At 36.3% G+C, this 24,637-nt stretch overlaps 1 protein-coding gene and 1 non-coding gene across 24 annotated transcripts in view; one reads left to right on the top strand and one right to left on the bottom strand.

The window, feature by feature from the left end:
• The window catches only part of SEC31A (SEC31 homolog A, COPII coat complex component), a 93,946-nt gene that overhangs the window by 25,031 nt on the left and 44,278 nt on the right, over positions 1-24,637 (bottom strand). For 16 of the 23 annotated variants that reach the window (XR_004972438.1, XM_036337815.1, XM_036337790.1 and 13 more), the window contains 12 exons: positions 23,622-23,721; positions 20,890-21,051; positions 20,558-20,710; positions 17,780-18,007; positions 16,767-16,841; positions 15,014-15,052; positions 14,421-14,498; positions 11,773-11,848; positions 11,156-11,334; positions 7,547-7,673; positions 5,971-6,116; positions 4,370-4,543 (listed from right to left, as the gene is read on the bottom strand). Coding sequence is in view for 22 of the 23 variants with exons in the window: in XM_036337815.1 (XP_036193708.1) it covers positions 4,370-4,543; positions 5,971-6,116; positions 7,547-7,673; positions 11,156-11,334; positions 11,773-11,848; positions 14,421-14,498; positions 15,014-15,052; positions 16,767-16,841; positions 17,780-18,007; positions 20,558-20,710; positions 20,890-21,051; positions 23,622-23,721 (1,537 nt within the window). In the remaining variant the exon portion in view is untranslated. The remainder of the gene's footprint in view (positions 1-4,369; positions 4,544-5,970; positions 6,117-7,546; positions 7,674-11,155; positions 11,335-11,772; positions 11,849-14,420; positions 14,499-15,013; positions 15,053-16,766; positions 16,842-17,779; positions 18,008-20,557; positions 20,711-20,889; positions 21,052-23,621; positions 23,722-24,637) is intronic. The other 7 variants (XM_036337964.1, XM_036337944.1, XM_036337936.1 and 4 more) reach the window with 4 other exon arrangements.
• On the top strand, positions 1,155-1,259 carry LOC118661371. The gene has a single exon (XR_004969314.1). It is a non-coding gene; the product is annotated as a U6 spliceosomal RNA (small nuclear RNA).

Here is a 24,637-nt window from a genome sequence, read left to right on the forward strand (position 1 = left end):
ATACTCAAAACTTGACACCAAAGGTCCATTATACATAGAGTAACTTGTAATGTAACTGACGCAGTGATTTGAATTATGCTGACCACATGATGGCATACAAGATCAATGTCACTTCTCATCACTGCTCTTCTGTTGTTTTCTTATAGTTGAGTAATGCTCACAAATCACAAAAGTAGTTAAAAAATATAACTTTGTTTCTTTGTAGGGAAAAAGGCCCCAAAAGAGAATCAACTGCTAAAGATGGTGATGAAAGAAAATGATGCTCTAAGAAAGAGATAAAAGCTACTTTAAAAAGATGTTTTAAATAAGATGTCAAACTCAAAGAAATTATACAGATCTACAACTATGCAGATTTACAGTATGAGCTGACTATATACATGTTCTATATTAACGACAAAAAGGCAACGTTAAACTGTTTAAGCAAGAATTCATTTCAATACCTTTAAAATTATACGTTTCTATAAGTTCATGTCATTTAGACATTTTAGGTATTCTTTGTTGTCTTTTATGGAGGATAATTGTATGCTATAACGATATCAAAAAAATCTCAATACAACCCTGGCCGGTTTGGCTCAGTGAATAGAGCGTTGGCCTGTGGACTGAAGAGTCCCGGGTTCAATTCTGGCCAAGGGCACATGTCCGGGTTGTGGGCTCCAGCCCCAGTATGGGGCATGCAGGAAGCAGCCGATCAATGATTCTCTCTCCTCATTGATGTTTCTGTCTCTCTCTCCCTATCCCTTCCTCTCTGAAATCAATAAAGAAATATATTTTAAAAAAAAAAATCTTGGGTCCTAACCAGTTTGGCTCAGTGGATAGAGCGTCGGCCTGCAGACTCAAGGGTCCCAGGTTCGATTCCGGTCAAGGGCATGTACGTTGGCTGCGGGCACATCCCCAGTAGGGGGCGTGCAAGAGGCAGCTGGTCGATGTTTCTCGCTCATCGATGTTTCTAACTCTCTATACCTCTCCCTTCCTCTCTGTAAAAAATCAATAAAATATATTTAAAAAAAAAAAATCTTGGGACATATTCTCCAGAAAATACTAAGGGTCTACTAAGATACGTAGGAGAAAGAAACATCAAGATTACATTTATATAAAAAACATTCTTTAGAAGTCCAAAGAAAACCATAAAGAAGAATGTATAGAAAATGTATGTGGTGCTCATTTCAGCAGCACATGTATTAAAATTGGAACGATACAGACATTAGCATGGCCCCCTGTGCAAGGATGACATGCAAATTGGTGAAACATTCCATATTAAAAAAAAAAAGAAAGAAAGAAAGAAAATGTATGTGGCTATAAACAGTACTGAAAATAAACCATTTAATTCTAAGGCTAGAAGATCTAAAGATCTTAGATTAAGTTAGTCTGAAAAGCATCTTATAACTCAATAATATAAAAATGAGACCTGCCCCAGCTGGTGTGGCTCAGTTGGTTGGAGCATTGCCCGTACACTGAGGGGTTGCAGGTTTGATTCCTGGTCAGAGCACATAGCTAGGTTGTGGGTTCAATCCCTGGCCTGGTCAGGGCGCATGCAGGAGGCAACTAATCAATGTTTATGTTTCTCTCTCTCTCTCTCTCTCCCTCCCTCCCTCCCCCAACCCCTATCTCCCCCTTCTCCTCTAAATAATTTTTAAAAAATGAGACTATATTAAGTAAAAAGTCATATAAAACTATTAAGTCAAAGTTATCAAAGCCCTAGCTGGTTTTTCTCAGTGGTTAGAGCATCAGCCAGCAGACTGAAGGGTCCCGGGTTCAATTCTGGTCAGGGGCAAATGCCCAGGTTGCAGGCTCAATCCCCAGTACAGGGTATGTAGGAGGCAGCCGATCAATGATTCTCTCTCATCACTGATGTTTCTCTCTCTCTCCCTCTCACTTCCTCTCTGAAATCAATTAAACATATATATATAAAATAAATATAAATATTAAAATATATATATTTTTTAAAAGTCATCATAAAGATTAAGTTTCTATTCTACCTAATATACTTATTAATAATTTAGAAAAGATAAATATCACATGATCTCATTCATTTGTGGAATATAATGAACAACATAAACTGATGAACAAAAATAGAGCCAGAGGGGAAAAATATTCTAGAATATAATAAAAATAATCCTGTTATTTTCAGATTTTTAATATTTCCTGCCACTTTTGTGAGATCATACTATGTTAGTACAGTTTTGGTAATATTATTATACTTAAAATCCTTTTATTATTGAAATATTAATGTATATTGAATGTAACATTATCATATGTAAAATCTTTCTTGAATAATTGGTGTTTATTGCATGTAATATCATATGTAAAATCTTTATCTTGAGATATTAATGTTTATTGCATGTAACATTATTATATTTAAAATCATTTTTCTTGAAATAAAAAAACTAAAAAAAATAATAATTTAGAAAAATATGAGCTGTCTCCTACATGTAAGTGTATATAAAACCAACTGCAGAATCATACCACCACAGTCCTAGAACACAGATGTGTGTTTGTTTTTTTTTAAATATATTTTATTGATATTTTTACAGAGAGGAAGGGAGAGAGATAGAGAGTTAGAAACATCGATGAGAGAGAAACATCAATCAGCTGCCTCCTGCACATCTCCTACTGGGGATGTGCCCGCAACCCAGGTACATGCCCTTGACCGGAATCGAACCTGGGACCCTTTAGTCCGCAGGCCGACGCTCTATCCACTGAGCCAAACCGGTTTCGGCCACAGATGTGTTTTTACTCAATGAAATTTATTGGTAATTCCCTAACACAGACAAAATACTAAAAACAATTTTAACTAAAAAAATCCATAAAAACAGAATAAAGTTTACAATAAAAAGGTGGGGGAGGTTGGGAAGAGATAAACCAAAGAACTTGTATGCATATATGCATAACCCATGGATACAGACATTAGGGTGGTGAAGGCCTGGGGTGGGCTAAAAGGGGTCAATGGGGCGGGGGAGAGGACATATGTTATACTTTCAACAATAAAGATTTAAAAAATTAAATTAAAAACCATAGACTCATTCATACACAGGAAAAAAAAAATACAGTATAGAGAAAAAATATCTGCAAAGCTCAAAAATAAGCTGCAGACACACAGTGTAGTTATAAAAACTTTCCTCAGCCCAGCTGGTATAGCTCTATGGTTAAACATCAACCTATGAAACAAGAGGTCACGGTTCGATTCCTGGTCAGGGCACATGTCTGGGTTGCAGGTTCGATCCCCAGTAGGGGGCATGCAGGAGGCAGCCAACCAATGATTCTTTCTTATCATTGATGTTTCTATATCTCTCTTCCTCTCCCTTCTTCTCTGAAATAATAAAAATATATTTTTCTAAATGTTTATAAAAAACAAAATACTTTCCTCAAACCCTACCCTTACTCCCACCCATGCCCCATTATGGGTTTTAGGTTTCCCTCTTCTGTGTTCCCACAGCACTACCTCTACCACAGCACTCTGCACTTTTGGAATTTCATGTTCATTTGTCCACAGTCATTTTGAGTTTGGAAACTCCCCCAGGAAAAGGATCTTGGCACTCTTGCTCATCACTGTATACTCACTTACTTATTGATTTGAATTAAACCAATATAATGAAAAGCCTGAGTGTTATTGCACACCAAATAAGGAAATTAAATTAGGAATGTAATGTAGTTCTCCTGCCTTGAATACTTAAAAACATACTTGCTCACACATGGTATCAGACTGAAATGGCAAATCGAATGAACTTCATCATTAATATCTGGGATGGACCTTGTGGGAATTTTTAAGTTACAGCCCACTAGTCTGATAAAAGTATTAACATTTATAGCTTTTCAACATGGAAAATTCCTACAAAGAAACTTGTGGACAGAATTAGCATTTGGCTTAAGAAACAAAAAGTTGGTCCTTTCCCTATTTCTCTTCCTCAAGTACTATGCCCCTTTTGTATCATACTACAAGAGCATCCTATCTCTCTGACACAGCTTGGGTACACCTAAAGTGATCCTTGAAAAACTGACAGTCCTAGCTGGTTTGGCTCGGTGGATAGAGTGTTGACCTGTGGACTGAAGAGTCCCAGGTTCAATTCCAATCAAAAGCACATGCCCGGGTTGTGGGCTCGATCCCCAGTGTGGGGCGTGCAGGAGGCAGCTGATCAGTGGTTCTCTCTCATCATTGATGTTTCTCTCTCTCTCCCTCTCCCTTTCTCTCTGAAATCAATAAAAATATATTTAAAAAGAAACAAAACTGTCAGACAAAACATTCACCTACAGTCATGTGACAAAAATTCAACCCTTACAAACATTCCACCTACTAGTGTATTTATGTTTAATACTGAGCGTTATTCTATGGGACTCATCATACTCACACATTAGAAGGAGAAAAATGAATTACCTGGTTGGTGCTTTCAGGAAGAAATGCCAAGGCTGCGGCAATACTGCCCTGGGCTGCCAACAAATTGGCATATTGACTCATCTTCTCAGCCAAAAGAACTCCTACAGTATTAGTGTCCATGGCTTGTGTGAGTTGTACAGCTTTCCGTAGGATGACAACTTTCTCAATCAGATCCTAAATGAGAAAAAGAAAGGAGAGTAAAGGAGAAAGACAAAGATTCCAAGATGTGTATGAGAAGAAACAGGAAAAGAGTTACTAAGATTTCCAAAACCTACTAAAAGTACAGTACCTATCATCATCTCTCTTAAAAAGGTCTGTAATAGCTGACCACCATTTAGGTAACTGAAAAAGTAAGGAGGAAGAAGGTCTCTTACTCATGAATAGGGCATAGGTTACCACCTTCTCCTAAACTTCCTTAAACTGCCAGATACTTATAAGCTAAAATAGGCAAATATCCAAAGTGAAACTGAGAGGCAGATGTCCAAAGGCAGAAACTTGGATTCCAGCAGGTATAAGAGAAACTATGAGTGAACACTTCACATTATCAGTATTATAAAAACAGTACTACTATGAGGTGAGCTTCAAATGCGCTTACTATTTTAACCCAAAATTTCTCATGTTGTTCTTCGATAACAATGTTTTAAAAAATGGGAGCCAGCCCTAACCGGTTTGGCTCAGTGGATAGAGCGTCGGCCTGCGGACTGAAGGGTCCCAGGTTCGATTCCGGTCAAGGGCATGTAACTTGGCAGCTGATCAATGGTTCTCTCTCATTGATGTTTCTAACTCTCTATCCCTCTCCCTTCCTCTCTGTAAAAAATCAATAAAATATATATATTAAAAAAAATGGGAGCCATACTTCAGGTATAAAGCACAAGAATATCCTACCTATCTGCCCTTCATAAATCCAGAAGTGTGTTCTCTCTCAGAAGCACATAGGAAACCTTGATTTCCTACCAGATTTTCAGTTTCAACAGAGTGATCTTTAAAGCAACAACCCTACTGAAAAACATCTTTCCAGAAAGAAAAAAAAAAATTTAGACTGAAATACCAAGAGACTCTGCTGATTAAATGCTTAGGGGGAAAAACTGAAATATATAATTAGTCAGTGCCTGAGAATAATTTTTTACTTTCTCGCTTGTCCATGTATTAATGCTACATAGGATTACACTGACCTCTTACTTTCATTTCCCATTAACCATGAAGATTCTCTATTGGTATTGGTGATACCTCCCATTTGTTACCCCACATTGCTTCTTTCTTTGCCCAAAGCAGACAGTGTCATTAGAGGTAGAGAGAGTAGCATGAGGAAAAGAAGTAAAGCAAGGGATGTTTTCATGCTTTAGCTACCTAGTTCCCCCAATAAGCCACCTTTAACAACCTTGACCTCACAAACAGTTGCAACCCCATTTAACTTATCCCATCATCTCAAACTTTGCCCCACTAAATACAACAATAAATACACATAATTATCCAGAAAAAGAACTGAAATGTAAATAAGTAAGGGTAAAAGCAATGAACTTCTGGAACAAATCAATTTCTAAACTATAAGTAGGGTGAAAGACAACTGAAAAGGAAGCATCCTTTGTTTCAAAGATACTAACCTGAAGGGACAAAGGATTGTTTCCATCCTGAGCTTTAGTCCAACATGCAACTAATTTCTCTACATTCCCTGCACAAATATAGCAGAGACATGCCTGAGTCTGCAGGAGGCTATCACCTTCACTTTCAAGCCTGGTTCCCAAAAGATCTATAGATCAAGAGGAAAACAAAATAAGATTATACTCAAGGAAATCTGTATATGACACCATGAGCAGCCCAGTATCATTTCCAGAACTAAGGATTAAACTTCACAGCCAGTAAGTAGTAGGTAGAAACAAAATCACTCTGTTATATAAATGCTCAGTAAATATTTGTCAAAGAAATGAGAAAGTGTGACAAACTCTATATAATGAACAACTTCATAAGATTCTATGCCTACCTATTGAATGGATTTACATCAGAAAAAAATAAATGAAAACAATATTTGTACAGAAAAATTCCAATAAGCATTTAACTCCATTTTATCACATCAGATGCTTTTTTAAGCAGTCAAAAATATGGCATATTTTAAATAATGACAACTAGGATTACTATAAATTATTTGTATTAATAAAATTAATCTCTTATAATTTTCACAGTCTTATAATACTTTCAAGGTAGCAAGGTGATGTTCCTTCTTATACTAAGCAGCCTGAAATTTCTGTTCTTATAAATAATAAATATTATTCCTTAGCCACCAGTTTAGTCATGGTGTTCAATAGTAATTTCTACTCAAATGTTATAACTATTAATTTTACTAAGCTAACATTAAGTAAGAGCTGATTATATGCCATTTTACATATGAATAGACTAATGCTGAAAAAGTAATTTTGACTAGTTTGTACAACTAGTAAGTAGCAGAGGCAAGATTCCAAGACTGGTCTGTCTGAAACCAAAATCATTAAACAATATTATTAAAAACAATGACTAGGCCCAGCCAGTGTGGCTCAGTGATTGAGTGCCCATCTATAAAGCAGAAGGTCAGGGTTCAATTCCTCATCAGGGCACATGCTCGGGTTGCATGCTCAATCCCAGTGTCGGAGGCAGCCAATCAATGAGTCTCTCTCATCATTGATGTTTCTATCTCTCTCTCTCTCCCTTCCTCTTGGAAATCAATAATAATAATGACTAGCGCCCAACTGGTGTGGCTCAGTGGCTGAGCGTCGACCTATGAACCAGGAAGTCACAGTCTGATTTCTGGTCAGGGCACATGCCCAGGTTGGGAGCTCGATCCCCATAATTCCGAAAGAAACATTCAAATAAGAACTTTTTCTTTTTTTAAATATATTTTTATTGATTTTAGAGAGAGGAAGGGAGAAGAAGAGATAGAAACATCAATGATGAGAGAGAATCATCGACCTGCTGCCTCCTGCACACCCCCCACCGGAGATCAAGCCCACAACCCCGGCATTTGCCCCGGACTAGAATCGAACCTGGGACCCTTCAGTCCACAGGCCTATGCTCTATCCCCTGAGCCAAACGGCTAGGGCAGAACTCCTTTTTCTTATTGTGATTGGTAGGTTTATGAAAATTTCTAATAACATTTGTCAATTTCATTTATACCATGCCATATACACAATAAAAAGCTCACTTTCTTACCACAAAGCGCTGAAAACTCATCAGGTTTAGCATAAGTCAATACTGCAGCTAAAGCCTCTCTCCAATTTTTAAGGTCACAAGACTCAACAATCTCTTTCCAGTTCTTCATCACCACTGCAGTAATTAGCTTGGGAAAGAAAAACAAGGGGAAAATTAAAAACCTTTGGTATATTAATAAAAATTAGCTCTGGCTAACCAATCATATCTTTCAAAAACTATTAGTATGCATAGTATTTCATGTTAAATAAAGCAGCAGCAAAGGAAAATATATCCTTGAACTAACTGACATAGAATATAGTATTATTTTTCTTCTAAAAGAAAAATCATACAAATATACTGGATTAAATTCTGAGAAAGAACAGTATAGAGTGTTGTCAAAACATTTAACAGGAAGTCATGACCTGGTCTGATGGATCAAGAAAAACTTTCTGAGCATATAGACATTTGAGGTATGAAGTCAGAATTAACTTCATCAAGAAGGAAAACAACATTTCAGGCCAAGGGAACACTAGGTGCAAAGTCCTGAGAGAGAAAGGCACATGGAGTATGTGAGGAACTGAAAGGCAGCCAGTGTGGCTGAAAGATAAAAGGGGAGAAAGTGACATGAGACCAGGCTAAGGAGACTGACGGGAACCAATGCTAGAAGGACTAGCCCAGGGACAACTTTTATTAAAAGAAACTTAGTAACATTAAGTGAGGCTTAAAAATGTTTAGACCCTCTGCACCAGAAATGCCTTTCCTAGGACTACATACAGCCTCATTAAATAATCAGAAATTCTTACAGATTTTAGGCATAACAAAGATGTTTATCACTAATTTATCTGTATTAGGAAAATGTTATAAACTACCTAAACACCCCAAAATAAGGGAAATCATATATCACTGCTATAGAATATTACAGAACAATTAAAAATTTTTGTAAGAATCTTTAATTATATGAGAAAATGTTTGCAATGTAAGTGACAATATCTATAAGCAAAACCACACACATATATACATATATGATCCTGACTCTGTTTTTAAAAGTTCTAAAATACATAGGAAGACGTATGAAAAATTGCAATCAATTTGGGATTAAGAGGTACCAATTTGATGGGAGAATTAGAAGGTGCTAAATTTTTATATTTAAAATGTGCTATGTTATTTCAAAAATATCCTATCTAATAAAAGAGAAACATGGTAATTGGCGTATGACCGCTACCCTTCCCATTGGCTAATCAGCGAGATATGCAAATTAACTGCCGGCCAATATGGCGGCCGGCAGCCAGGCAGCTTGAAACTAACATGAGGCTTGCTTGCTTCAGTGACAGAGGAAACCAATGTTCCTCGCCTGCCTTGCCGGCCTCTGAGCCTGCAGTTTAAAAAACATTGTAACAAATATAGAAGCTAAACAAAACCCCAGAAACCTGCTTTCAGTGAGCCGGGATCTCAGAGCTGGAATTGATACAGAGTTTCGATTATAGAACCTAAACAAACCAGATACCTGCTTTCAGCAGTGGATGCCTAAGAGCTGGAGCCTCAGAGCTAAAGCTGGCCCAGAATAAAAAAAGAAAAAAGAAAAAAAGGAGCAGTTGGGAGCTTCAGTCCCAGCCTGAAAACAGCCCTCAGCCCCTCACCCAGACTGGCCAGGCACCCCAGTGGGGACCCCCACCCTGAAGGGTGTGTGACCAGCTGCAAACAGCCATCATCCCCTCACCCAGGCTGGCCAGGCACCCCAGTGGGGACCCCCACCCTGATCCAGGACACCCTTCAGGGCAAACCAGCCGGCCCCACACGTGCACCAGGCCTCTATTCTACATAGTAAAAGGGTAATATGCCTCCCAGCACCGGGATCAGTGTGACAGGGGGCAGCGCCCAAACCCCCCGATCGCCCTGCAGCTGTGTGTGTGAAGGGGCGGGGCCACAACCTCCCTATCTGCCCTGCTCTGCTCCTGACAGGGGAAGGCGTCCAACCCCATGATCAGCCCTGCTCTGTGCCTGATAGGGGGGAGCTCCCCAACCCCCTGATCGCCCTGCGGCTGTGTGTGTGACAGGGTGTGGAGCCCCAACCCCCCCACCCCACGGGCCCTGCTCTGTGTGTGATGGGGTAGAGCCATAACCTCCCCATCGGCCCTGCCCTGAGTGTGACAGTGGCGGTGCCCCAACCCTCTGATCGGCCCTGCTCTGTGGGTGACAGGGGGCGGTGCCCCAACTCCCCTATCGGCCCTGCTCTGTGCATGACAGGGGGAAGCTCTCAACCCCCTGATGGGCCCTGCTCTGTGCGTGACATGGGGGAGCTCCCCAACCCCCTGATGGGCCCTGCTCTGTGCGTGACAGGGGAGAGCTCCCCAACCCCGATCGACCCTGCTCTGTACGTGACAGGGGGGAGCTCCCCAAGCCCGATTGACCCTGCTCTGTGTGTGACAGGGGGGAGCTCCCCAACCCCCTGATGGGCCCTGCTCTGTGCGTGACAGGGGGCAGTGCCCCAACCCCTTGATTGGCCCTGCTCTGTGCGTGACAGGGGGTGGCGCCGCAACCTCCCCATCGACCCTGCCTTGAGTGTGACAGGGGGTGGTGCCCCAACCCCCCAATCGGCCCTACCCCGAGTGTGACTGAGGGTGGCATCGCAACCTCCCAATCCGCCCTGCTCTGTGCATGACATGGGTGGCGCCCCAACTCCCCAATTGGCCCTGCTCTGAGCCCGACCAGGGGCTGCACCTAGGGATTAGGCCTGCCCTCTGCCACCCGGGAGCAGGCCTAAGCCAGCAGGTCGTTATCTCCTGAGGGGTCCCAGACTGCGAGAGGGCACAGGCCGGGCTGAGAGACCCCCCTTCCCCCCCGAGTGCACAAATTTTTGTGCACCGGGCCTCTAGTTATACAATAAAAAATATGAAAAGTATTACTCATTTTAAAAATTATAAATTCAAAGAACAAAAAAAATACACCAAACTATCAACAATACCTATTTCTGGGTCCATAAGTTATGGGTGGGATTTGTGTTCTTTACTGTTTTTGGCATTTCAATTATCTACCATAATAGCAATTTTTAGCCAGTGTGCCATGGCAGGCATACAAGTATGCCACAAGAATTTTTATTTTTATTTTTTTTAATGTATTTTATTGATTTTCTACAGAGAGGAAGGGAGAGGGATAGAGAGTTAGAAACATCGATGAGAGAGAAACATCGATCAGCTGCCTCCTGCACACACCCCCACTGGGGATGTGTCCGCAACCAAGGTACATGCCCTTGACCGGAATCGAACCGGGACCCTTGAGTCTGCAGGCTGACGCTCTATCCACTGAGCCAAACTGGTTAGGGCGACCACAAGAATTTTTAAAACATGCAATACCTGACTATTGGAAATCATACTGACTTCTTTTCCCTTAGACTGTTAAATAAAAAGAGACAAGAAGCCAACACAACAATAGCCGTCCGGTGTGAGTGAATCAAAATTATACACTTTTTTTGGGTAAGATCAGCAAAAAATATATTTTTTGGTGTGCACAGAATTTTAGTAGTTTATGTGTGCCATGAGATGAAAAAGGTTGAAAATTCTTGGTCTATATAAGAGGGCATTGTTTTTATAATCAGATAAAAGTTATTGTGTATCTATTTTTAAAATAACATACCCTGGTAATTTTGCTTTGGGATTTTGCAAAGTATTTTTTCTGTGTTCGAGCCAAGAGTTCTTGTCCACCTGCTATCGCCAATATTATGGCATCAGCCATGCGGTTATCATGTAAACAAAGGTCAACAGCACTCTCAAAGTTACCCGTCAGCAAAGCCTGAGTAATTAAACCATCGATATCTGCAATAAGGAAATCAAACACCCAAGTTAAATAAATATCTTTGTTACAAGGAAAAATACTACGCATATCAACTTCTACATGCACACAGAAAAAGAGAAAAAAATGCTAATTTCTGAATATTACTGGTGATTAATTTCTAACACAACTGGTTGTAATCTATGGAAATATACCAAGAGCATGTAAGTAAAATCTGTTAAGATAACACATTTTCCAGATTGCTTAACCTGGAGTAATAAATATCATTCTACAGTTTCTATCACATAGGTGTCAGAACATTCTACCATTTCTAAGGCATAATTTCACATACAAATGATAACTGATGGGCCCTTTTTTTCAACCCTCCATCACCTGTGACAAAACATTTCTAACTTAAACTTAAGAACTATTTGCTTTCAAATGGTTAAAAAAAATCAGAAGTTAAAACCAAAGGTACTTACCCCCACTGATGGAGATGTTAAATGGCCCTCCAGCTGAAGGTAGAAATTCAGATTCTTGTTTTTCCTCTTTAATATGCTAAAGAGATGAAAGGGCAACAATTTACGAGAATGAAATTGTGGAACAATTTTCTGGCAAAACAGAATTTACATATGATTATTCACCTACTGACTGAATGACATGCCAAGTTTTCCAGAAAAGTGCTCAGATCCAAGTTTACACTTAATATCTATCAATTCCCTATGGATTAATTCCTATTGTACGATCACAAATAAAAATCCAAGATCATCAGAAGTAATGTTAAATAAAGTGAAGTATACATATCCATTGTTGGCTGAAGAATTTTTGTTTTCTTAGGTACCTTGACAAAGAGTAGCTTGAAACATACAAAATAATGTTTTTAATCAGGCTAACTTAGATTTCAAAACAGCCCTGCTTCTACACATCTAAAATTTTCTGTCTACTAGTTTTAACTATAGGGTCTTTTTGTTTTTATTGAGTAAGTCATGAAAAAAAATCATCTGCTGTCCTCACATAAATGCAATATAAACAGATTACTTATGAATAGATTTTGTGTTCTCTTCAATTAGTCATTCCCAGAACATCAGATTTATCTGGTAAAAGTATATACACTGCTATAAATTTCTGAGACTATGTGTAAGACTGAGTAAATATCAATTCAATATATCTTTTTTTTTTTTTAGGAGAAAAGTATATAATGGAGGCATATTGCTGGCAAACAGTTTATTATTTTTTTAAATATATTTTTATTGATTTCAGAGAGGAAGAGAGAGGGAGAGAGAGAGAAACATCAATGATGAGAGAGAATCATTGATTAGCTGCCTCCTGCACGCCCCACACTGGGGATCGAGCCTGCAACCCAGGCATGTGCCCTTGACTGGAAACAAACCTGGGACCCTTCAGTCCACAGGCCAACACTCTATCCACTGAGCCAAACCAGCTAGGGCTTTTTTTTTTTTTTTTTTTTGCGGGGGCGGGGGGGAGCAAATACTTTAAATGCCTTCTATATATAAAAATTCAAAAGAAGACAAAAAATAAAATATATCAGAGATGACAGAAAATTTTAAAGAAAAGCACAGATGAGATAAAAGACATATTTTCTGTGCTTCTCAGACCTACACAACTGAATGTAAAAGCACCTAATATTCAAAGTCAGGGGCATTTTTGGACTGGGTTAATTTTAGTGCAGAGCACGGCATATGTAAATAATGCTTACTTAAGCATTAATTTGGACTATTATAGGGGAATAACTATAACCTTAATTCTTTACCCAACTAAAGAGAAACATTTTAACTCAAACAAAAGAATCAGAACTTAAGTTATTCACATTAAGGAATAAATCAGATACTGATATGATTATGTTCACTAACATGCACCAAAACAGCATTTTTTAATTTTAACTCACAATTCTTCAAATTTGCCTTCTAAGAAAAATTCATAAACCTTTACTTATGAACTTCTGAAATATATATAAGGCAAAAAATATACCATTTATTACATGTTGAATATCTTCAATGTGTAATCTACTATGTTTGATAAATAGCATCATCAAAATAAATGGCAAGATTTTATCACCTTAAGATTTTTTCAAATACTCTGAAAGTATATACTGATGACTACTGTTTTATTAAATACATATTTTCTCACCTATTAATTCATGAGTATATCTCCAAATGATCTTCTATTTAATAATACATAGTTAATCTAGTTATATATAAATGGAAAAACATTTCTTTAATGTACCCTACAATTTTGTCTAGGTAGTCCCAAAATTAGTTCAAAATTTTATAAGATTTTAGCCATTATCCTTTATTCTCAAGTTAAATAAATGCTATTACTTCTAAGAAAACTGTTTTTTATAATCATCTTATAGTAGTCTAAATTTATTGATGAATTATTATGTTTATAACTTAGTAAAAATTAGTAAGAAACATTCCATAGTCAGGATAGCCCCATAATACAAAGAACAATGAAAAAGTCAAAGATGAGAAAAAAAGAACTTGTTAATTAGCCAAGATGAAATATAATTTAAAAGAAAAGTAATTATAGCATTATTCATTAGTTAAAAAAAAACCCAGAAAATTAAAAGGGAAAAAAATGGTACAACTCTTGTGTTCAAGGACTTTTTAAAACTATTGTAAAAATGGTCACCTATAACTCAGAATACATTTACAGTAAATCATGACAATCAGTTTATTTAATGAAATACCCTTTACTTGAACTCAAAGTTCAAAAGACTATTCAGAAGTTTATGTCACTGATAATGGGTCCTAAATATTAATATGCCAAGAAAAAACATCAACTTTACATACAATGCTCTGCAGATTTCTGAATAAAATCTCTTTTCAGGTTGACATCATATCCATATGACCAAATTAAGTCAATCTCACATCAACTGTTAATTTTAAGCCATATAATTCAGCAGACAGGTCAGAGAACTAAAGATTTCAGAGATGATACTTCCATCAAACTAGTAAACAGACTCCTACCTTAAACATCTCTAAGAAAACAATATACTCCATCTTTACTTTGGAACAAGTAGTTAAGAAAAATTTCCATATTTCAATGTGAGATAAACAAATAGCACATATTTTTCAATGTAACTAAAAATGAAAAAAATAATAAGTACCTCTCCCAAGAGCTGCTCTTCAGCAGCGGGGCTCTCCTCCCCATCACTCTGTGCTACTTGGTCAGAGTCTTTAAGAGCCTTTAGTACACAAAACAATTGCAGAGGAAGTTGAAGAATGTAGCATTAAAAGGTTATTAGTGAACAAGGAAGACAAACGACCCAATAAACAACATTCAGAGCTAGTTTAATCATAAGAAGCAATACTAAGTAAATTTATTTGAGAAACACCATTAGAGGAAAAGCAAAAAGCCATCACAGCTGAGACCTTCCCTTTCTTTCCTACTAAATGTCCCCTCAGTATAAAAGAACTTAACCTTAAGTATGTAAGCAGTCGTTTTGTTTTTCCTCTTTTGTGAAATTTATATACTGTCAAGAGCAAGGAATGCTCTACCAGCTAAATAAGGAAAGCTCTACCAGCTAAATTTATATTATGTTAACATGAGAATTTATTCACTTATTAAAATATCTACAGTCAGCATTCATTTTTACAACATAAAGCAATAAAACAGACAAATTTCTTAAATTACATTTCCTTTCCTGTCATATCCTAAACCAACATTCTAGAAGGTAGCTATTTTTAAAGGCCTTCTTACCACATTGGGTCCATCCACTTTGTTCAAGGCCAAAGCAATCTGAAATAAAAACAACAACTCACCTACTAAATGGAATTCTATTTTAAGGTACATAGCAAATGTTCACCTCTTACTCCATTCTCATTGGCAAAAATTCAGATCAGGAACAGTATGTGTAAGAAAAGAATAAAATCTCTGCAGAACTGATTCTCAATGGTTCTAGTTTCAATCACAAGGAGTTCCACTGCTCACATATCACCTCACTCAACGACAAAACTAACTTCAAAATAAGCACGTTTTCTTCTACTTTGTCTTAAATAAAATAACTATAACTATTTTTAAAAAATATTTCTTCAGGTACTCACTCTGGAAAGAACTGCTATAAGTAGTATTTTGACAATCAAATTCTATTTTGTTAGTTTTTGCTATCTGGTATGCAGTAACGTTTTCATATCAATCTCTTAAAAACCTAAAGAAGTTACAACATCAAGAAGAGTAGACTAATAATAAAGTTAATATAAAAGAAATCTAAAGGTGTGACCAAAGACACACAGCCAGTGGGGCTGTGATGTGACCCCAAGACTGACAGCATGTGTTCAGCATGCCTAGTATGCAGTAGCCAACCTGTACAATGTATGTGACAACCCTGCAATGCTATAGAAACTTTTAGTCATTTTCAAAGAATGACAAGGGTTAATATAAATTACACAAAGAATCTACAATATGTCCTTCAAGGTTTTCAAAGTCAGAGTGTTCTACTGTCCTGCTGTTCATGGCAACATTGTGGAATAATAATTAAGCCCCTCTTAGAGAAGAAAACTGGAAAACTGGAATACAACTTCCTTTTTAAAAGGGAATCTTTAAAAAAATTAAAGTATTAAGCAAATCTCTTGGACTTTTTGTTTATTCAGGTTGAATGCAATAAATCTCCCTTGTTCTAGAATATTTACTAGTTGCTTGTTAGCTGGAACAACTCAACACAGTTTGGGAATTGTGGGCTAAAGGCATGAATAGCTAGGGTGGAAAATTGTGATAGCTTGAAATAGTACCATATTTTTCATCACTTAAGTTTCCCTCTCTCCCCCCCACCAAAAGCCACTGGTTACACACCCTCCTAAAAATCTGTTATTTCCAGTGCTTGAGGTTCACAGTCTCTTTTTTAAAAATATATATTTTTATTGATTTCAGAGAAGAAAGGAGAGGGAGAGAGAGATGGAAACATCAATGATGAGAGAGAATCATTGATCGGCTGCCTCCTGCATGTCCCCCAGTGAGGATCGAGCCCGCAACCTGGGCATGTGCCCTTGACCGGAATCAAACCCAGTCCACAGGCTGACGCTCTATCCACTGAGCCAAACCAGCCAGGGCGGTTCACAGCCTCTTATCATTCAAAGCCCAATCCTTCCTGATACAGCTCTTTAAATTGAAGATGGTTCTGGTAGCTTCAAAATTCAGGTATAAAGTGGAATTCCACAATTAACAATAGTACTCAAAACTTAGGCAACCAAAAACAAATTCTTATAAATATTTATTGAATGATTGAGATTATCTGTGTAGAATTTTATTTTTAATATGTTTTTATTGATTTTTAGAAAGAGAGAAAGGGAGAGGGGTAGAGCAATAGAAACATCGATGAAAGAGCAACATCATCGATGGGCTGCCTCTTAGATGCACCCCCACTGGGCCACAGTGTCCAGGCTAGAACTTTATTTTTAAAAACCTATTCTACATAAACATTTTTCTTATATAAGAACAACCTTTTCCAAAAGTTTACCTTTTTTCCTAGGTCTTCTTTACTGTATCCTAGAAGTTGAAGGTATTTTCCACGAGAATCATCTTCAAAGTTTACCTTTAAAAAGACATATTCTTGAAACAAAGACCTGCATATAAAGGCCTAATTTTTAATTAATTGATCAAATTTCAAGTAGAATTATTAAAAATATCTAACATCTACTATATCAACTGGAAGGTTCACTTTAAGAAAGAATCCAAAGAATAGTTTTTCTTCAAATATTTTTTTTTAAATAATAAGAATACTTCTAATTATCCTGGTTGAATAAAGCTTACTTTTAAAACTGTAATTTTTGTAAATACAAACTAACTCATGTCCAAAGGCTATAAATGCAAAAGTCACACTATGAGGAACATTCAGCATCCTAAAACTCTTTCCCAAAATTAATATTTGATAAGAATATATATAAAAATAAACTAATTTTAGAATTTTACCATATTGATTCAAGATCTCTTTTGTTTGGAAAATTCATTATCAAGAATAGTCATTCCAGTGGAGGTAAATGACCAACCAGAAAATTCTATTTGTTATTCTACTGTCATAAATGCAACTCAGTGAAAAGGATGAGAAATGCCTCCAACCTCTCTCCTCTGTATCTCTTCTGTCTTTTCCCATTTTCCTTAACTGGATCTATCACAAAAAATAAATATTCTATTTTTTATTATAGAATAATAGACTTATGCTTTTATGTATACTAAGTGCTATGTTCTAATTTTCAATAGGTCTGGTGAATATTATATCCTTCTCACATAAGGTCATCCATTATATTGATTTTTACTTATTAAAAAAGTACTTCATATTAGGCTTTTAAAAAAGAGAAGGGGAAAAAAAGAGAAGAACTCCTGACATGAAAAGTTAGGTCATGTGCTCTTCATAAGGATTCCTTAATTTCATCACATTATTCTAATTGTTTAATAGGAAAGCAGATTTAGAATATAATGGGAGTAGTTAAATTTGCAAGTAATGAAATAAAATTGTTTGAATTCCAACTTTACCTTCAAAAAGGACCACACATTTTTTTCAAAATCCGACTGAGAAGCATCAATTTTTTTCTGACAATAATTGACAAAGCCTTGTGACTGCACGACCTGCTGAAGTTGGTCTGATCGGCTGAGGAATTCCTTTTCGGTTACAACCTGACTAATGAACACGTGCTGCTGCAGCTCAGCTCCCTGCTGAGACTGCACTTTGACATTCTCAAAGGTAACCAGTTTGCCTCCAAACTATAAAAGAACAAACAAAATCAATTTGAACCACAAGGATGTGGCCAGAAAACATGCTATTGTAAACATGCTAACAGAAAGAATTGTGACCTAAATAAATACATATCCCTTTGGATAAAGTTAGCTGACACATACTCCCATACCCCACAATTTGACCCTGTCTTCAATTATTATTCCTTTTCACGAAACCCACCTTCTAGATAAAAATGTACTACTTACTGTGCCCCAATTTCTCACCTACTTCATTTTATTAACTTCCACATGCTCAATGCTACTTCCCTTCAAGGCCCAGGCAATGTCATCACTTCTTCCATCCCAGATGCCTTCAGCGTATTATATATCTTTTGATTCAACTATTCTCTTTTGATTCAACTGTCAGTAATATGTATTTGCCTTAGATGCTGTTCTAGAGTTTTAGAAGATGGCGGAACAGGCCACTCTTGCAAAATATACCATTTGACATAATGATAATTCTGAGCTAATGACTACTTGAAAAAGAGCAGGAACAAGGCACTCTGACCTTTTCTTTTCTTCCTGAAAGTAGGAGATGAAACTCCCATATAAGAGCTGCTCTCCCTGTACCAAGAGTAAAGAAACATTCTTATCACCAGAGATGAGAGTTAAGGCTGAGAGAAATCTATACCAACAGTTTTAAATAACAATTATCTCCCTTTAGTCTCTTTCTATATTTTTACTTTTCTACAATTGCCATCTGTTCAACCTAGTATATAAGCACTTAGGCTTTGCCACTTTTTTGAGTCTTCATTTTCCTCTGGAACTTCCATGGACATTTAAACATCTGTATGCTTTTCTGTTATTCTATCTTATGTCAATTTAATTCTTAGGCCATGCCAAAAAACTGAGGAGGGTAGATGCAAAGTTGTGTCTTCTCTACATTTACAAGGAAGGCTCTGTGTCTACTTTATTCTTTTATTACCTCAAGTACCCAATATCTGCCTTGTATATAGCAAGTAGACAGTTAAATCTAATTAATGTATTCATAAAAAATAAACATAGGTAAAGAAGAAAATACAGGACCAAATTTGGTTCTTTATATTCAGTAATTTTTATACAAGGATTATTATCTTTACACCAACTAATCTTTTCTTTTTTACTTATAAAATTTTTTACTTATTTTAGAGAGAAGACAGGGGAGAGAGAGAAATAAAGAGAACATCAATGTGAGAGAGAAACATTGACTGGCTGCCTCCTGCATGCAGCCCAACCAGGGATCGAACCAGAAATCTGGGTATGTACCCTGACTGGGAATGGAACCCGCCACTTTTTGGTGTACGGATGATTCAATGAACTGAGCCACACCAGCCAGGACTACACAACTTATCTTACTAAATATTTAATATATTAAAAGTGTTTGTTATGTCAGGCATAATAGGACATACCCAGACATAAAACATAGCTACTATCCTTAAGAAACTAACATGAAAATAAAACTGGATACAAGCACAGATAAGACCATGATATGGAACTTCACAGAAGGGCAAAAAGCAATGGGTTTTCTCAAGTTTTAGGCAAGTTTGAGAAAACTGCACCCAAAAGCAAGACCTAAACTGAATTTAACAGGATGATTAGGTTTATTTAATTGGTTCTATGTATTATCATTATAATGTTACATTATAAGAATGTAAATGCTGTTTGCTAGCCATTGGTTTTTTAAATCATCCAAAACAAATACAGAAAACTTAAATATCACTACTGAAGATAATAAAAATATTTTTAAAATCTTAGTAATTTAATTATAAACATTGAAAGAAATAAAAAATTTGGAAAGGTTAAAAATAGAAAGTATAGCCCTGGCTGGATAGATCAGTTGTTTAGAGCATCATCTCAATATGCCTGGGGTTGATCCCTGGTCAGGGCACATACAAAAATCAACGAATGAATGAATCAATAAGTTCAACAACAAATGTCTCTCTCTCTCTTTCTCTCTCTCCCTCCCTCCCTCCCTCCCTCCCAAGCTCAAAGTTAAGAAGAGAAGAAAGGACACAACCTCCTCCAAAAAATCTCCTAAAAAAAAAACCCTATAAAAGGAATGAAAGAGGAGATGCAGAAGGAAGACAGGTTTAAAAAGGTGAAGGGAGAGATAGATTGTTGTTGTACAATGTGAATGTAGTTAATGCCACTGAACTGTTATGTTTTAAAATGGTCAAAATAGCCCTGAGCAGTTTGGCTCAGTAGTTGAGCATCAACCTAAGAACCAGGAGCTCATAGTTTGATTATCCATCAGGGCACATGGCCAGGTTGCTGGCTCAATCCCCAGCAGGGGGCCTGCAGGAGGCAGCCAATCAATGATTCTCTTTCATCAACGTTGTTTCTATCGCTCTCTCCCTCTCTCATCCCCTCTAAAATCAATAAAAATCTTAAAAGAAAAAAAGGGAGTAGATCCCACTTTTCCTGAGAAGCCATTTTAAATGAAGAAAAAGTCACAGACACATTTCAAACTCAATCTTCTTCCATCAGAGTGATCCTACAATAACATTTTTCTATGATAAGTCCTTTGTGATTATGGACCATAAAAACAAATCCACCTACTGAAAAGGAAGCACCAATAGGCCTTCGGATCCATTTGGGTGGCTTCTTCAGAGGCAACACTATACTATGCTGAGCAGCCTGCTGAGGAATTTGTAATGGAGGAAGGGGCTGTCCTGTGCCAAAGGGATCAAGATTTCCAAAAGATGATGAAAGCTAAAAAAAATAATAATAATAATGTGAGTATTTCTAACTTGTACAAGACATGTTTTCAAGTTATATTCAAGAATTATTTTATCACAGTTATCCAATTAATCAGGATTGCTGATCAGTAAAATCATTTTCAAACTAATTACATAATAAGATGATAAAAAAACCTCAACATTTCCTATTACCTTGTCGGCTTGTTTCTGCCTCAAGCCATCTGTACTCCCTCCCATGATAGAGTAAACACTGATACGCCCATCAAAGGAAGCAGCTGACAAGACAGCAGGATTTCTGGGACACCACTGAATATCAAAGCACCACTGTGTGTTGGTGGGGAGTTCATATAAGACCTAGGCAAAAGTTAGAAGATACACCTGAATTAATATGATCAACAAGTACAGCTTACACATTTTTTTTAGAAAGTGTCTTTAGCCAAGAAAAACAAGTATAAGAATTTCTTTAAAGTACAAGAAAATCCATTATGATAGTCTGTTATGATAAAAAAGGAATGCTACTCAAAATGTCGGCCACATTTGGAATAAGTACATCTTAAAAACTGGTTTTTATTGATGCATCTGAAAGACCAGAACACTCTATTAGAGTTAGCTTATTAGACTCTAAAAGATCACTAGTGTGTTATCCAACTGGTTTTGTTCACTAAGATCTAAACAACCATATTTAGACTATTTGAAGACCAAAATGTAAAAATAATCTTGAGAAGGAAGAATTCACTGAGAAATTTGGCTTTTGGTCAAAGCAAGAAAACAAGTACACATCGTTCTTATTACAGTAAGATCAAAACAGAATTCAGCATAAACAGTATTTTAGAAGGAAAAGAATATTGATTATAAAAATGCCTGATATAAGACCTTTACAATGCAATAACTTTTGCTAACTCAAAATTAGTGTGATAGTAACTGATGCTCTTCAAAGAGCATAGGTTTTGTGGCATTAAGAAAGGGAATGAGGAGTTATTGTTTAATAGGTACAGAGTATCAATCTGAGAAGATGAAAAAGTTCTGGATATGGACAGTGGTGATGGTGGTTCAACAACGTATACTGAACTGTATACCATTTTAGCCATTTTTAGGTATACAGTTCAGTATACCTAAAAATGGCTAAAATGGTATGTGCTATGTGTATTTTACCACAATAAAAGAATACGTATAATATGCATCTTTCAAAAGAAAAAGAGCCAAAGCCGGTTTGGCTCAGTGGATAGAGCGTCGGCCTGCGGACTGAAGAGTCGCAGGTTCGATTCCGGTCAAGGGCATGTACCTGGGTTGCGGGCACATCCCCAGTGGGGGATGTGCAGGAGGCAGCTGATCAATGTTTCTCTCTCATCGATGTTTCTAACTCTCTATCTCTCTCCCTTCCTCTCTGTAGAAAATCAATAAAATATATTTAAAAAAAAGAAAAAAAAAAGAAAAAGAAATAAAATTAGTTTAACTTTGGGCTTATGTAACATTTAAAATGTTTTATTTTATAAGAAAACAGAATTAAGTGTAAAGGTATTTTAGCCTGCTTGTCTTTCATGCTTAAATTGATTGATAAGATTCAAAGTTTCATAATATTTCAATCACCTGTGTATTTTTAATTTACCTTTGAATAAAAAAATCTACATTGTTTTAGTTTCAGAATGCATGAAAGTTTATCACTTCAAAGTCTGATAAGCACACAAACTAATTAAATGCAAAAATTTCATTTTACCAATTTACATAACTGAGAAAATTAGAACAATAATTTCTATGAATTTTGAACTCACCTGGGAAGGCACAGTGTAAAATGCAAGATTTTTATTATTTGGTGTATAAATCATGTAATATAAGACAAAACTTATTATTTTAATTTTTTCTCTTGTCTCTCCTAACTTTAATGTTTCTACATTCTTACAGACATCACTCCATCTGAAAACTTTAAATCACAAATCAAGTAACAGAAGTACTTGTTTTAACATTATAGATTAAAACCTATTGAAGATACTTTTTATTTTTTACTAGTATTCCATCAGGGTAACTAGCAAAGTACTTGCAATAATCTAACAATTTTTAAAAAGTAAAAGTTTATAAAAGCTATAATTAAAATCTGCAGCCTCTTGCCCAACACTGAAAGGAGAACCATTCAATTATTAAAAATAATAGTTAAAAGAAAATTTTAGTATATAAAGCAAAGCAAATAAAATTATATTTACACAGTATTTACATTTAATAAGGTAAAATGTCCTACATCTAAATTTCTATAGGTAAAACATAAATTTATATTACAAAGTATTATATTCGTACTGTCTAATTCAAAAAAGAGAATCAAAACCCATCTCTACTGGTTTCCAGAAGTCAAAGAGGATCTTCAGGAATGGCAGAGCAGGAAAAAGAACCAACCCTTGAACACTCCTACTTTGAAGGCACCGATTTACAGAAACCACATGTTAAATACATCAGTCCAAGTATTTCTGAGTCTAGGTCAGTGGTTCTCAACCTTGGCTGCACATTAGAATCACCTGGGAATCTTTTTAAAATCTTGATTTCTTTGTTATGGGGTGGGGCCACAACATTAGTAACAAAGAAACAGAATTTCCGGAGGATGGGGTCCAGAAAAGATTCCCAGGTGATTCTAATGTGCAGCCAAGGTTGAGAACCACTGATCTAGGTAAACACCTTTTATTGTAAATGGGGGTGGAGTATGATTACTAGTTTCAAATATACTATTTCAATGACTAATTTTCCCAGATGACACAACTGAGCTTAGATAATGTTCCTGATAAAAATCTCCAATACATTAACATTTCACACATACCTCCACCTACTTTCACATGTCCTTAATTGTAATAATGCAATAAAGAATCCATGTGAAAAATTTCTTATTCAGGTAGAGATAAAATATTATGATAGCTGTAAGTCTATGAAATGTTTCCTCTCCATACCTCTCCTGTGTTTGGGTTGGAGCAGAGAATCTTAGCATCTTTTCCACAGCTCAGTAACAATTCAGGATCTGCCATGCTCCAAGCAATTGCCAAAATTCCCCTTATAAAAAACACAAATAAATGAAGAAATTTTAAGCTTGAAAAAAACAAATCTCCAAATTATTTCTGTGTAAGCTTTAAAGACACACACTGCTAACAAAAATATAATTTCATATAATCTATCTGGAAAGCAATTTAGTAATGCATATGCTCTTTGATCATCACAAAGATATATACTAGTAATATAGTGTGCAGTGTATATTAGCAAAAAATAAAAACAAATGCCCAACATGAACTGTGTAATAATAAATTACAGATCATCTTTAGATGAGAAAATGTGTAGTTAAAAATTCTGTTGTAGCCCTAGCCAGTTTGGCTCAGTGAGTAGAGCATCGGTCTATGGACTGAAGGGTCCCAGGTTCGATTCCGGCTAAGGGCACATGCCTGGGTTGCAGGCTCGATCCCCAGTGTGGGGTGTGCAGGAGGCAGCCAATCAGTGATTCTTTCTCATCATTGATGTTTCTCTCTCTCCCTCTCCCTTCCTCTCAGAAATCAATAAAAATATATATTAAAAAAAAAATTCTGTTGTAGAAATCTATTACTATTAAATGGTGTTCAAAATTAATGAAAAAACGTTATGCACATAAATTCATATAAAATATGTAATCACATTAAATATTTACACATATATGTATATGTAAATAAATACAGATATGCACAATAAAATGTTTTACTTACAAGTAGGTAGGAAATATAACTATTTCACATTTCTTCTTTTTGTCTACATTTTCTAGCTTTTGTTATCAGAGAAGTTCTAGCATAGGAAATATTTTTTATTGATTTAAAAATTTGTCTCATCAAGTACTACAGATCCAAATGCCAAAGATCTGATTCTATAGTTCTTTTTGTGTTTTAACTTTTTATTTTTATCCTAAGTATAACAAAAGTAGTATTTTTGGTAACTTTTCTGAAAATTC

This window comes from Myotis myotis, unplaced genomic scaffold, assembly GCF_014108235.1.
Source record: "Myotis myotis isolate mMyoMyo1 unplaced genomic scaffold, mMyoMyo1.p scaffold_m19_p_1, whole genome shotgun sequence".
Lineage (NCBI taxonomy): Eukaryota > Metazoa > Chordata > Mammalia > Chiroptera > Vespertilionidae > Myotis > Myotis myotis.